The sequence below is a fragment of the Hypanus sabinus genome, chromosome 9 (assembly GCF_030144855.1).
Source record: "Hypanus sabinus isolate sHypSab1 chromosome 9, sHypSab1.hap1, whole genome shotgun sequence".
In the NCBI taxonomy this organism is placed as follows: Eukaryota; Metazoa; Chordata; class Chondrichthyes; order Myliobatiformes; family Dasyatidae; genus Hypanus; species Hypanus sabinus.
This window is the reverse complement of record NC_082714.1, coordinates 23,843,997-23,858,425: the sequence shown is the minus strand read 5'-3', so window position 1 is coordinate 23,858,425 and position 14,429 is coordinate 23,843,997. Positions and strand designations below refer to the sequence as shown.

General features: G+C 38.2%; 1 protein-coding gene across 9 annotated transcripts in view; it reads right to left on the bottom strand.

Annotated features, from left to right (window-relative positions):
- Positions 1–79: 79 nt before the first annotated feature.
- The window catches only part of cfap70 (cilia and flagella associated protein 70), an 81,011-nt gene continuing 66,661 nt past the window's right edge, over positions 80–14,429 (bottom strand). For 4 of the 9 annotated variants that reach the window (XM_059979293.1, XM_059979291.1, XM_059979294.1 and 1 more), the window contains 5 exons: positions 13,690–13,860; positions 11,402–11,491; positions 9,502–9,603; positions 7,747–7,794; positions 83–1,747 (listed from right to left, as the gene is read on the bottom strand). In XM_059979293.1, the coding sequence (XP_059835276.1) occupies positions 1,667–1,747; positions 7,747–7,794; positions 9,502–9,603; positions 11,402–11,491; positions 13,690–13,860 (492 nt within the window). In that variant the 3' untranslated portion in view covers positions 83–1,666. Of the gene's footprint in view, positions 1,748–7,746; positions 7,795–8,758; positions 9,103–9,501; positions 9,604–11,401; positions 11,492–13,689; positions 13,861–14,429 lie in introns of those variants that run through there. The other 5 variants (XM_059979290.1, XM_059979299.1, XM_059979298.1 and 2 more) reach the window with 4 other exon arrangements.

Sequence of the window (14,429 nt, the reverse complement as noted above, 5' to 3'; positions counted from 1 at the left end):
GTCTTTATTTAAACCTAAAGTATTAGTTTTGCATAGCTCCAGCACTATTATTAATTTTCTAGGTACATAATTTCTCTACTTCAGTGCTTATCATAGAAGAGTTTGGATATTAACTCCTGGTGTGTACATGGTAGGATTTCAGCTGCTATGACAAAAAGTCCAAACATCAAATCAAAAGTTGAAAATTCATTTCACAAATAGCCTTTAACATTGTGAAAGGTTTAAAGGTATTGCACTGAAACGTAATATGGCAAAATCTAGTTCAAAGTCAAAGAAAGCAAAAGGGACAGACTGAAGTGCTTTAAAAAAGGCAAGGCAGAGAAAGAAAAGAATGGAATTCCACATTTAATACCTTGTCAGTTGAACGTACAAATAGTGGACAATTATGATCAGAATTGGACGAAGTCAAGTATATAACAGAAGGTGTACAAATGAAGATTGTAAAAAACAGGGTTGGGTGAGATTACTGAGGTTTTACATACATAGACTAGAATTTTACAGTTGAAGCATGGTTTAGCTGGGGGTAATGTGAGTCTGTGAGCATCTGAGGGAGGTGGACAGTAGGAAAGAAGAAAACTAGTCAAGAGTTTATTGGTTTATTGAACAAGTGATCAAGTGTTAACAAGGCAAGAATGAGGGTTACAGTAGAAAATGACCAAGGCAGGAACAAATTATAAACATGAGAAATTCTGCAGATGCTGGAAATTCAAAGCAACACACACAAAATGCTGGAGGATCTCAGCAGGTCAGGAACTTCTATGGAAGTGAATGGACAGTCAATGTTTCGAGCTGAGATCCTTCAGGAAAATGCAACGACGTGGAGGTAAAATAGTGGGTAAATATTATTTAACATCAAAATTAATATGGAGCAAACACACCAATAGCACCTATGAATTCACCATGTTATAGCATTATGGCAATAGGATTCCAAACTTTTTTTCATTTAAGATGCTTTTTCTGTTTGATGTATCCAATGGATACATCTTACTTCCACTAATATTCATGAAACCAACCTTAAAGATTTACTGAGAAAAAGCTTATAGATATATTATTATTATCTGATATACCTTAATCTCAAAGAGATATTAGGCCTTTTGCCCCAAGTAGCTAAGATTAGTAAGTCTGTGATTTTAGTGGAAAAGCAAGAATCCATCTCCCATACTCAGTGATTGATGCTCCAAGTGCATTGCATTACACATTGAGTCACCATCTTCAAAATATATATAAATAAATGTTGTAAGGAAGAAAAATAATTTTGTTGATGGTGAAATTTATGACTGAGTTATGGTTATTACAATCTAGCAGTCCAACTCTGGAATATTGACTAAGAAGTGCAGTGAAATTCATATAACAACATTTACATACCAATCTACAAAATGCATACAGAATGACAGAAAAAAAATTAAAGACAATGAGATTTACCAAGACCAACATAAGTAGCAGAAGACACATCAAATTTTCAAAATCTGCTTTATTCAGTGTTTATACCCTTCACATGTTCATTCATTTTTGAGAATACACTAAAGTACATGTATACTTATGCAAGACAGGCTATTTATTAACTAAAATCATAACTTTAATTTGTATTATAAAGGTAATTGGTACAAGAAAAATAATTGACTATCAAATAGTGCTGGGTTAATGCAGGTCTGAAGATTCCATGGATTCAAAGTGAAGGGTTTCCAAAGCCAACTGTTTGCTGTAGTTGATGAATCTCATCAAGAAGCCGTTTATCTTCAAGATTTAACTATATGAAACAAAATATATTACAAATTAGATTACATTAGTATTTTTCTCCAGTTGAAAGTTCATTTTCTGCCGAAACCTTTTGAACATATTCAAGGATTTCCTCAGTCTAATGTGTAATAATCCTAAATATACATGTTTCATTAAAGGCGCGGCCTAATTGCTATGTCAATCAAATCAACCTTTAATTCCTCTAACAGAATAGAAGAAAAGAAAAGAACTTTATTATCAATGCTCAAGACAAAGAGATTGCAATGCTACTCCAGTCCGGCACAGTAGCATCACAATGCTTTACAGTACCAGTAACCAGTGTTCAATTCCCACTGGGCTGAGAAGTGACAGATGGAGTTCAACCTAGATAAGTGCGAGGTGGTTCATTTTGGTAGGTCAAATATGATGGCAGAATATAGTGTTAATGGTAAGACTCTTGGCAGTGTGGAGGATCAGAGGGATCTTGGGGTCCGAGTTCATAGGACACTCAAAGCTGCTGCGCAGGTTGACTCTGTGGTTAAGAAGGCATACACTATGTATAAGTAATAAAGAAGGGAAATGTGGAAAGATATTGCCCAAACATTAAAATTGTATACAAAATTCTAGAATAGGCTACAAGGTCGGCACAACATTGTGGGCTGAAGGGCTTGTAATGTGCTGTAGATTTCTAAAAAGTTCTATGTTCTAAAATTGTTTTGTATACATGTATGTACAGTCAGAAACATAATCAGATCAATGTATATTAATATATCTGATGGCCTGGTGGAAGAAGCTGTCCCAGAGTCTGTTGGTCCCGACCTTAATGCTGCAATACCATTTGCCATATGGAAACAGCTAAAACAGCTTGTGTTGGGGTGGATGGAGTCCCTGACAATCCTCCGAGCCCTTTTTACGCACTTTAGATGCCCTGAATAGCAAAAAGTTCCCATCCAATGTGCTGGCTGCATCACTTTCTGCAATGCTCTGCAACTGAGGGAAGTACAGTTCCATACTAGGTAGTGACACAGCCAGTCAGGATGTTCTCGATGGTGTCCATGTAGAAAGCCGTGAGGATTTGGGGACTCATATCAAGCTTCTTCAGCTGTCTGAGGTGAAAGAGGCGCCGTTGTGCGTTTTTTAGCTCACAGTCAGTATGTACAGTCCAGGTGAGATCCTTTGTGATGTATATATTGAGTGTATATTAATGGTAAAACACTTGGCAGTGTGAAGGATCGGGGGATCTTGGGGTCCGATTCCATAGGACGCTCAAAGCAGCTGCGCAGGTTGACTCTGTGGTTAAGAAGGCATACGGTGTATTGGCCTTCATCAACCGTGGGATTGAGTTTAAGAGCTGAGAGATAATGTTACAGCTATATCAGATCCTGGTCGGACCCCACTTGCTCAGTTCTGGTCGCCTCACTATAGGAAGTATGTGGAACCTGTAGAAATGTTGCAGAGGAGATTAATACAGATGTTGGCTGGTTTGGGAGGCATGCCTTATGAGAATAGGTTGAGTGAACTTGGCCTTTTCTCCCTGGAGGATAAGAGGTGACCTGATAGAGGTGTATAAGATGATGAGAGACATTGATCCTGTGGATAGTCAGAGGATTTTTCCCAGGCTGAAATGGCTAGCATGAGAGGACACAGTGCTTGGAAGTAAGTACAGAGGAGATGTCAGGGGTAACTCTTTTAAGCAGAGAGCGGTGAGTGCATGGAATGGGCTGCCGGCAATGGTGGTGGGGGCGGATACGATAGGGTCTTTTAAGAGACTCCTGGATAGGTACATGAAGCTTAGAAAAATAGAGGGCTATGAGTAATCCCGGGTAATTTCTAACATAACATAATGCTGTTCGGCACAGCATTATGGGCCGAAAGGCCTGTATTGTGCTGTAGTTTTTCTATGTTTCTATGATCCCAAATGCCCCTCCCTGCACAAAAATGCAACAAGGACATCAACACCCAAACCCACCCCCTCCCAGACAAAAAAACTAACAAATGTGCAACAAGAACATTGACCCCCCCACCCACTCCTCCCCCACCAAACAAAAACTGAGAAGGAACGGGCAAAAACACAGAATATACAAGCCCAAAGACAGATATCAGTTTCAAACGAAAGTCAAAATGAGAGTCTACCATAGCATTATCATGATTTAATCTTCAAGCAAAATCTTTCACAAAGTTGCACTTTTTCCAAACTCTTCAGAAATATGATATTCCAAGATATGATGACACTGACTGAAAACTGAAATGTACAGCACAGAAACAGTCCCTTCAGCCTACTATGTCTATGCTGACCATCAAGCTGTCTAAACTAATCCCACTTGCCTACATTAAATCCATATCGCTTCATCCTTTCCTTATTCAATTACCTGTCCAGATGCTCTTCCTGGTTCCATCACTTCCTGTGGCAATTCATTCCAGAAACCAACTGCTCTTTATGTGAAAACTTACTCCTCATATCCCTTTTAATCCTCCTCACTTTAATCCTTTAACCTCTAGTTTTAGACATCCTCTACCTCAGAAAATCATGTCAGTTCTCAGCCTCCTTTGTTCAAGGGAAAACAGACTCGGCCCATCCCATCTCTCCTTATAACTCAAAACCCTCCAATCCAGGTAATACCCTTGCCAATCTTTTTGGCAATCTTTCTAGTTTCATCACAACTTGCCTGTATTTTGGCAACCAGAACTATACAATGACTTCCCAAAATGCATCACTTTGTGCTTGTTCAAAATTATTTTCTTCTATCATTCCCTTGTTATTCTAAATGCTGTTGAAACCTCAGCTAATCTTCTTCACTGTTCACTTAATCACCAATTTTGGGGTCTTCTGCCACTTACTTTCTCATCCAAGTGGTTTAAACAAATATAGTAGGGAGTGGGAACCAGTACGATAGAGCTGAGGATGAGCCAGCAGGCTTACAAGTAGATGATTGGTGTAATATTAAAGTAAGGAAGGACAAGCCAATGATAGGATACAAATGCAGAGAGAGCAAAGAGTTAAATTGTACCATAGAGGCAAAATTCATAAGGGCAAAGAATGCAGGACAGAAGGCGCTGTACTTAAATGTGTGTGGCATTCGGAATAAGGTGAACAAACTCATGGCACAATTAGAGATTGGTTGGTATGACGTTGTGGGCAGCACTGAATTGTGGTTAAAAGGTGGCCATCATTGGGAGCTTAACATCAAAGGATATACTTTGTATCGAAAGGACAGGCAGAAAGGCATAGGTAGTGGTGTAGCTCAATTGGTAAGAGATGGAATTACATCTTTAGAAAGAGGTAAAATAGGGTCAGAGAGTGTTGAGTCTTTGTGGGTGGAGTTAAGGAACTGCAAGGGTAAAAAAAACATTATGGGAATCAAATATATAGACCTCCAAATAGTAGCCAAGAGGCAGGATTGAGATTGGAAAGGGAGCTGGAAACGGCATATATAGGGTAATGTTCCAATAGTAATGGGAGACTTCAGTATGCAAGGGGATTGGGAAAATCAGGTTGGTGTTGGATCGCAGGAGATAAAACTTGTTAAATGCCTATGGGATGGCTTTCTAGAGCAGCTTGTGCTTGAGCCCACTCAGGGAAAGGCTATCTTAGATTGGTTTTTATTTAATAACCCAGTTTTTATTAGAGAGCTTAATGTAAAGGAACCCTCAAGAGACAGTGATCATAATATGATTGAATTCATACTGCAGTCTGAGAGGGAAAAGCATAAGTCACATGTATCAGTATTGCATGGAATAAAGGGAATTACAGAGGCATGAGAGAGGAGCTTGCTCAGGTGGATTGGAGGAGCTTGCTCAGGTGGATTGGAGGAGGATACTGGCGGGGATGATGAGAGAACAGAGGTGGTTGAAGTTTCTGGGAATAGTTCACAAGACACAGTATAGTTATGTCTCACAGAAGAAGTTCTCAAATGGCAGGATACTAAAAGTTTTTTCAGTTATATAAAGAGTAAAAGGAAGGTGAGAGTTGATATTGGACCACTGGAAAATGATGCTGGGGGGGGGGGGTAGTGATGGAAAATAAAGAAATGGCAGATGAACTTAATGGGTTCTTTGCATCAGTGTTCACTGTGGAAGACACTAGCATTGTGCTAGAGGTTCGTGAGTGTCAGGGAGCAGGAGTGAGTGTTATTACTATTACAAAGGAAAAAGTGCTAAGCAAGCTCAAAGGTCACAAGGTGGCTATGTCACCTGGACCAGATGGACTACATCCCAGAGTCCTGAGAGAGGTTACTGAAGAGATAATGGAAGCATTGTTCATGATCTTTCAAGAATCTCTTGATTCTGGCATGGTCTTAGAGGACTGGAAAATTGCAAATGTCTCTCAACTCTTTAAGAAGGGAAGAAAGAAAAAGAAAGGAAATTAAAGGCCAGTTAGCCTAACCTCAGTGGTTGGAAAAGTGTTTTAATGGGATGTTGGTGTACTTGGAGACTAATGATAAAATGACTCAAAGTCAGCATGGTTTATGTAAAGGGAAATCTTGCTTGAGAACTCTGTTGGAGTTCTTCGAGGAAGTAACAAGCAAGGTGGACAAAGGAGAGGCAGTGGATTCAGAACTGGTTTGCCTGCAGAAAGCAGAGGGTCGTGGTGGAGGGAGTACATTCAGATTGGAGGGTTGTGTCTAGTGGTGTCCCACAAGGATTGGTTCTGGGACCTCTACTTTTCATGATTTTTATTATCAACCTGGACATGAGGGTAGAAGGGTGGGTTGACAAGTTTGCAGAGGACACAAAGGTTGGTGGAGCTGTGGATAGTGTAGAGGATTGTCGAAGATTACAGGGAGACATTGATAGGATGCAGAAGAGGGCTGAGGAGTGGCAGATGGAGTTCAACCCGGAGAAGTGCGCGGTGGTACATTTTGGAAAGACAAACTCCAAGGCAGAGTACAAAGTAAATGGCAGGAAACTGGGTAGTGTGGAGGAGCAGAGGGATCTGGGGGTACATGTCCACAGATCCCTGAAAGTTGCCTCACAGGTAGATAGGGTAGTTAAGAAAGCTTATGGAGTGTTAGATTTCATAAGTCGAGGGATAGAATTTAAGAGTCGCGAGGTAATGATGCAGCTCTATAAAATTCTGGTTAGGCCACACTTGGAGTACTATGTCCAGTTCTGGTTGCCTCACTATAGGAAGGATGTAGAAGCATTGGAAAGGATACAGAGGAGATTTACCAGGATGCTGCCTGGTTTAGAGAATATGCATTATGATCAGAGATTAAGGGAGCTTTACTCTTTGGAGAGAAGGAGGACGAGAGGAGACATGATAGAGGTATACAGGATATTAAGAGGAATAGATAGAGTGGACAGCCAGCACCTCTTCCCCAGGGCACCACTACTCAATACAAGAGGACATGGCTTTAAGGTAAGGGGTGGGAAGTTCAAGGGGGATATTAGAGGAAGGTTTTTTTACTCAGAGTGGTTGGTGCGTGGAATGCACTGCCTGAGTCAGTGGTGGAGGCAGATACACTAGTGAAATTTAAGAGGCTACTAGACAGATATATGGAGTAATTTAAGGTGGGGAGGTTATATGGGAGGCAGGGTTTAAGTGTCGGCACAATGTAGTGGGCTGAAGGGCCCGTCCTGTGCTGTACTATTCTATGTTCTATAACATTCTGGGATATACCTGGTCACACCCAGGCCATTTATCCAACTTAAGGCATGTCAAGAGCTCCAACATCTCCTCCTTTGTTACACTGACATTCCCCAGGATTCATTGTTACCTCCTTTGAACGCAGTAACTTCCATGTCCTTCTCCACAGTATATACACATAAAAGTATTCCCTTAAGACCTTGCATACTTCCTGTAGTTCCACACATTGATTACCACAATAATTGTCTTCACAGAAAGCAACATTAATTTCTGTCCCAAAAGTCTCAATATTTTTGGATATCTCTCTGCACCTGTCAAACAGCTTTCCACCTGAACTCACCGCACAATCTTCTTAGCACAATCCTCTATTATTATGTAATAGAACCTTTAGAACAATTGGTATTGAATGGGTAAATCAAAACAAGATTGATGAGGAATCTAACCTTTGATGCATATTTATAGGTCTGCTCTGCTTCAAATTTTCTCCCTGTCTGAAATAATGAAACATGAATTAAATTAATAAAATCACATTCAGACACATTTGATAGTATTTTTGACTGCACTAAGTGTTTCCATTGCATTATTTTCAAATAAGTTGCAGAAAGATTTATTCATATTTGATGTTTTAATCTTCTCATTGAGAAGCTCAATGACAAGAATTACGATATATTTTGAAATGGGATAATTTTCCCTTCGCAAACAAGAGAAAATCTGCAGATGTTGGAAATCTGAGCAACACACACACAATGCTGAAAGGATTCAGCAGGCCAGGCAGTGTCTAGGAAAAGAATAGTCGATGTTTCCTAGTTGCTGCTTGCCCTGCTGAGTTCCTCCAGTTTTTTTTGTGTGTAATTTTCCCTCCCATTACTTGGGTAGACATTAAGCCTGTTTGATTTTTATTTCTATTAATTGCAATGGAAGACTGCACTTCTAACTGAAGAATTATTAGAATTTATGTTCAATTGTTCACTGAAAAATAGAAGTACGAACTGTAGAATATGAATATTTTGTATTGTCAAAGTAGAATTAAACCTAAAGTAAATAAAATATCTCCTCTTGAACATCCTATTTCACCTAATTAAAAAAGAGATGAAAATATCAAACCAATAAAGATTTTGATTTTCTGTAAAGGAAGATACTCATAGCTTCTTCCTTTTTTTCTAAAGATAGCTGTTCAAACACAGTTCCAAGGATTTAGGGCTCACCCCATACCCACAGCTGATATATATTTCATTTTCTTACCAACATAATTCTAATCAGTGTTCACAAGTTCACTTGCTGACAAGAAAGGCAATGAGGTAAATTTCCCTGGTTAAGTAGTGAACATGTCAAATAAAAGTTAAATTTACATTGAATTTCAGACCAAACAGACCAACCCCCAATTCCCAAACATTGCAGTCAATTTGCATATAGCAAAGTTGATGCTGAATGTACGGCAAGTAGTGACCTGTTAAATTGTGTATCAATTTTACATGAAGGAAGCAAATTGGCTAAGATCTGGGCTACTTCCCATACTCTGCTTTGAATAATGTTCAGTTATTTATATCTTGCTTAACTGTCAATATCTTGGTATATATTGCATCGGAAAGCCGGCAGCATCAAAATAGCAACAAAATCGCACGACAATGGAATGTCAAACCTTTACTCACAGACACAAAAACATATTGGTTGGTCTAGCAAGTCCATGTTAGCTCCCAGGGGAGCAATCCTTCAACTCCATATTTCCCATATCCTTGTAATTCATTCTTTTCTCACTTACGCCAATTATTCCCCTTTGATTCTTTTTTTTTGCCATTAATCTATACAGAGAGATAATTTAAAATAACCAATTAAACTAGCACATCATTGGGATATGGGAGCTACCTACCCAAGCACAGAGAACATGGAGAAATTCTGCATAATTAACACATGCACCCCACTATCTGTTGCAACCATATGCCATGCTAAATTTTTAAATTCTGAGTTAGGGGCTTGAACTTATAATCTCAAAAAGAATTGCAGCAGTCTTCCTTCCTAAAGGAAATCAGCCCATTTAGCAGAAACAAGAACTTTATCAAAATCTATGGCTCAGTATAGTACACCACCCTGTGTTTTTTTATTGATCAACTGAGGTGTGAAATTTCAATACTTTGGAGATGAAAAGAAAATCAATTCTGCCACGATATGAAATTATTTCTGTTTTTAAATATCTTCCGTACCTTTAGGCATACTAATGTGAGATAGCCCCAGACTTCTGCATTAGAGTTACACAGGATATTTGCTTCAGAGAGAGCATCTTCAGCATCTGTGAATTCGTTAAGCTGAGAGTGTATAAGAAAGAATAGAATTAATCTCTTTCTTAATCATACTGTTAAAAACATCTATAAAGATCTATCAAAAACTGAAGATAATTGACCTCAATTGCCCTTCTAATCCAGTAGGACATGAATTCTTTTAAAAGATTACTTCATTTCATTTCAACTTTAATTTCAAGTTGCTCATTTAACTTTTATTAATTTTCCTTCCAATAGTTCTCTCCTGTGCAAATGCATCACTGTAATGATCTTCAAATACAAATCAACGTTATCATATCCTGATTAGATTATTTTTAGTCACCGGGTATGGCCATCTAAAATTATCACTCATATGTTTCTTGAGCTCATTACTGCAGATTCACACTGTTACTTTGATCTGGCCCATGCCATTAACCTGGTCCAACACTACTTGCCTTTATTGGGATCTTGCTCCTTCCTATATCTGTCTTAAGGTTTAGGGTTATGAATATGCTAAGGGTTAGAGAGGGTGGAGAGTTACTGCTTATAGTTGGTGTTGGGGGTGGAATGTAGAGAATGAGCATTCAGACTTGAGGGGTGTGGACCAGGTTCGTGGGTGTGTGGGCCAGTAGAGGGTTGTGGAAGTTGGGGCTAAAGATAGGGTTGGGGTTGGAGGTGAGGGTCTGGAGGGGAGAGCAGAGCCTGGCAGGGAGAGGGTGTTTCCAGGCCAGGATCTCGAAAGACTGAATCCTATGCTGCTGGAAAATATCTGCTAACAGGTCTGTCCTGAACTTATCTTGCAATATTACTGAGGTGTCCTGTCAGTCTGACTCTTAGGCTATTGCCTGCCTCCCCTATGTACGTGATATGGCATTCCTTACACTGAATTGCATATACTACCCTCTGCTCTATCCAGGCCCATGTTCCAGTTGCTCTTTTGTGTATGTTTTTTGATATTCTTAAGTGTTTGCATACCCTACAGTTTCTCCCCCCACAGTTTGGGGCTGCATGTAATTTGGTACATACTAACTATATGTCCCTCAAGTTTTTACCTCTCTTAAAAGTTGACACTATTGTACATTCTCCCAGTGGGCCCTCATCTGCCTCCTCTCTTAAAAGCTGACATTATTGTGTCACCCTCACTAAAACTCATATTTGTACAAACAGTTGGTCACCTCTTCTTTGGCTGGGTGTCTATTCCTGTCTGATTTACCCCCAAAATATTTTTCTATGTTAAGGACACTGCTTATATGTTCATTAGAGGGATGTTTAGTTGTAAACTATTATGGGAAATTTATCAACACATTTAGAACATTGCTAAACTGACTAAAAATTAAATTCTCGGAACATAGTTTTGAACCTGGATAGGAAAAGTAGTGAATATACAGTACATATGAACATTATTTTATTTTTGTTGTTTATTTCATTAATTTATTTAGTTATTTTCCAAGTAATTATAAACAAGAAGGAAAAATCAAATGTAAAGGGATTTGAATGAAATAAATGACCAAATACAACAGGTAGAAATTAAAATCGGAAGATTTAAGACTGTTGATGTTTGAACTGGAAAGTTCCAATATTTCCTTAATGGTCAGCTTAGGTATATGTACCTACTAACACCATTCACCATTTTGTCCATCCTACTCCTACTTGAGACAGGATGGACAAAGGTGAGATGTCCATCTTTAATTTCTCTGCCCTTCTGTATTGGCATGAAAGGAAACTTTGCCCATTTTGAGCTGAGTTTCTGAATCCGGTTCTCTGATGTAAATTAGGGATGTCAGTTCTCCTAGTGCTAAGACTGAGGCAGCTCCAACTCTAAAATAATTCACATCGGTACTCTTACCCTATAGCAGGCAATGCCAACTCCTAGCCACGTCAAGCAGGATGGTGCTCTCTGAGAGGCAAAGAGATAGACAGATTTTGCTGATTTATACTGAAAAACAAAGCAAAAATAATAACTACTTTTGGGATAAAAAATGGTTCATAGTGAGAAAAGGATAGGAAAGGGAAGGTTAACCATATAACCATATAACAATTACAGCACAGAAACAGGCCATCTTGGCCCTTCTAGTCTGTGCCGAAAGCTTACTCTCACCTAATCCCACTAGCCCGCACTCAGCCCATAACCCTCAATTCCTTTCCTATCCATATACCTATCCAATTTTGCTTTAAATGACAATACCGAACCTGCCTATACCACTTCTACTGGAAGCTCATTCCACACAGCTACCACTCTCTGAGTAAAGAAATTCCCCCTCATGTTACCCTTAAACTTTTGTCCCCTAACTCTCAACTCATGTCCTCTTGTTTGAATCTTCCCTACCCTCAATGGAAAAAGCCTATCCACGTCAACTCTATCTATCCCCCTCATAATTTTAAATACCTCTATCAAGTCCCCCCTCAACCTTCTACGCTCCAAAGAATAAAGACCTAACTTGTTCAATCTTTCCCTGTAACTTAGGTGCTGAAACCCAGGTAACATTCTAGTAAATATTCTCTGTACTCTTTCTATTTTGTTGATACCTTTCCTATAATTTGGTGACCAGAACTGTATACAATACTCCAAATTTGACCTTATCAATGCCTTGTACAATTTTAACATTACATCCCAACTCCCATACTCAATGCTCTGATTTATAAAGGCCAACATACTAAAAGCTTTCTTCACCACCCTATCCACATGAGATTCCACCTTCAGGGAACGATGCACCATTATTCCTAGATCACTCTGTTCTACTGCATTCTTCAATGCCCTACCATTTACCATGTATGTCCTATTTAGATTATTCCTACCAAAATGTAGCACCTCACACTTATCAGCATTAAACTCCATCTGCCATCGCTCAGTCCACTCTTCTAACTGGCCTAAATCTCTCTGCAAACTTTGAAAACCTACTTCATTATCCACAACATCACTTACCTTAGTATCATCTGCATACTTACTAATCCAATTTACCACCCCATCATCCAGATCATTAATGTATATGACAAACAACATTGGACCCAGTACAGATCCCTGAGGCACACCACTAGTCACCGGCCTCCAACCTGACAAACAGTTATCCACCACTACTCTCTGGCATCTTCCATCCAGCCACTGTTCAATCCATTTTACTAGGTTTGGAAGTAATAGTGGAGTTTGAAAGATGGGTTACATCAAAGTTGAAGAGAAGTTCTAAGTAGTAAGAGTAAGTGGTATTCACATTGAAACCAGTGCTTGTCGGGGATAGATGCAAAGAAAGATGCAGAAGTCTGACAATGTACATCAGGATAAGACAACACTATGGAGCTTCAAGAAAGTGCCATAACTAGTGAAAACTAAAAACATTCACTTTAAATCTATACATTTGATGACAGAGAAATCAGTGTACGTTCATTGTTATGGCACAGAGTGAATACATTATAGTTTAAAAATATTAACAGTCATAAAAATTAATTGATGGGCCACCTATAGAGGATGAAGGTGAATAAACTGAAGGCCCTGCAGAGGGAACAGTCATTACTTTACCTCTTTCAGCTAGAAGATGCTTTTTGGTTACAAATAAAGAATTCAAGCTGCATTATTTACTTCCAGGTAGATCTTTACTATTACTCCATCATGACTTTTGAAAAGTCCTGAACATGATAGAAGTATTATAGTGCAAAAAAGGCCATGCTCATTTTGGAAATTAATATTATGAGATTTGCAGACATATGAGGAAGACAAATATTCATAACAAGGAAGACAAATATATATGAATAAATTTAAAATGGAATGCAACCCAACCAAAGAGCTTTCTATGTATGTTGAATTACATTATTATGAGTCACCTATCATCATTAATATGTGATCGATGTATGTTTTACCTTTAAAGAACTACTGCAGATTAGGTTGCTATAAACTTACTGAAAAATCATTACAAATTTAATCTTTCAGTAATACAATAAGATAAATACTAATTTTAATTAATTATGCTGTTTGCATTAGAAAAGCAACTCCATTATAACAATGCCACCCTTGTGTTAAAATATCAAAAACAAAGAGAAATAAAAGAGTAATATTTGAATCCATTCAGTGAAATAATTTAATTTTATTGATTTTAATTCACTTAAATTCTCAGTGAAACTGATTAATTATTAAATTGTTCTTACCGACTCTATCTCGTTTTCCAGCAGATACATGGATCCTAGTCTCAAGCAGATGGCATGCATGTCAAATGCATCATTTACATAAGACACCGTGCGTGCATAAAATTCTTTAGCCTTGGCATAGTCTTCCTTCATGTAGCTTAAATGGCCTAATAAAGCCCATAGGTCTGGATTCTGAAATAATAAATTTATTGAGAAATTTAGATTGCAACTTCTAAAAGAGAAAAAATGTAATGTGCAAAACTGGTTGATTTTCTACAGTGTAAACCATTAAAGAATATTAGAACCATTGTTAAAAATACCAATTTGCAAATAACATGTTATCATCAGAACTTTGCAAAATCCTCTGGTCATAAGATATGCACCTGCCTTTATATGATTTATAGCAAAATTTGTTTCTGATGACACTTATTATCAGAGTTTTATAACATGAGATAAAATGTGCTCAATGAAATATACAATACAAATAAGTTACTGGCTATCAAGATGAAACACATTTAAATCAAATAAAATTGATTTCTAACAATATTTCTTACTAAATATTGGCTCCACAGAAAAAAACTGGAATAAAACTGTTTGTGTGTTATAACTGAAAGTACTGACGCAGAGAACCAGAGCTAATCCCATTGTATTAAAATTGTGTGGAATACATGAGCATTTTCAAAGCTTACACTGAGATTGAGATGACTAGATAAATAGAACAGTAAGACATTCCCAACGAAAATCACAGAAGATTGTCCCTG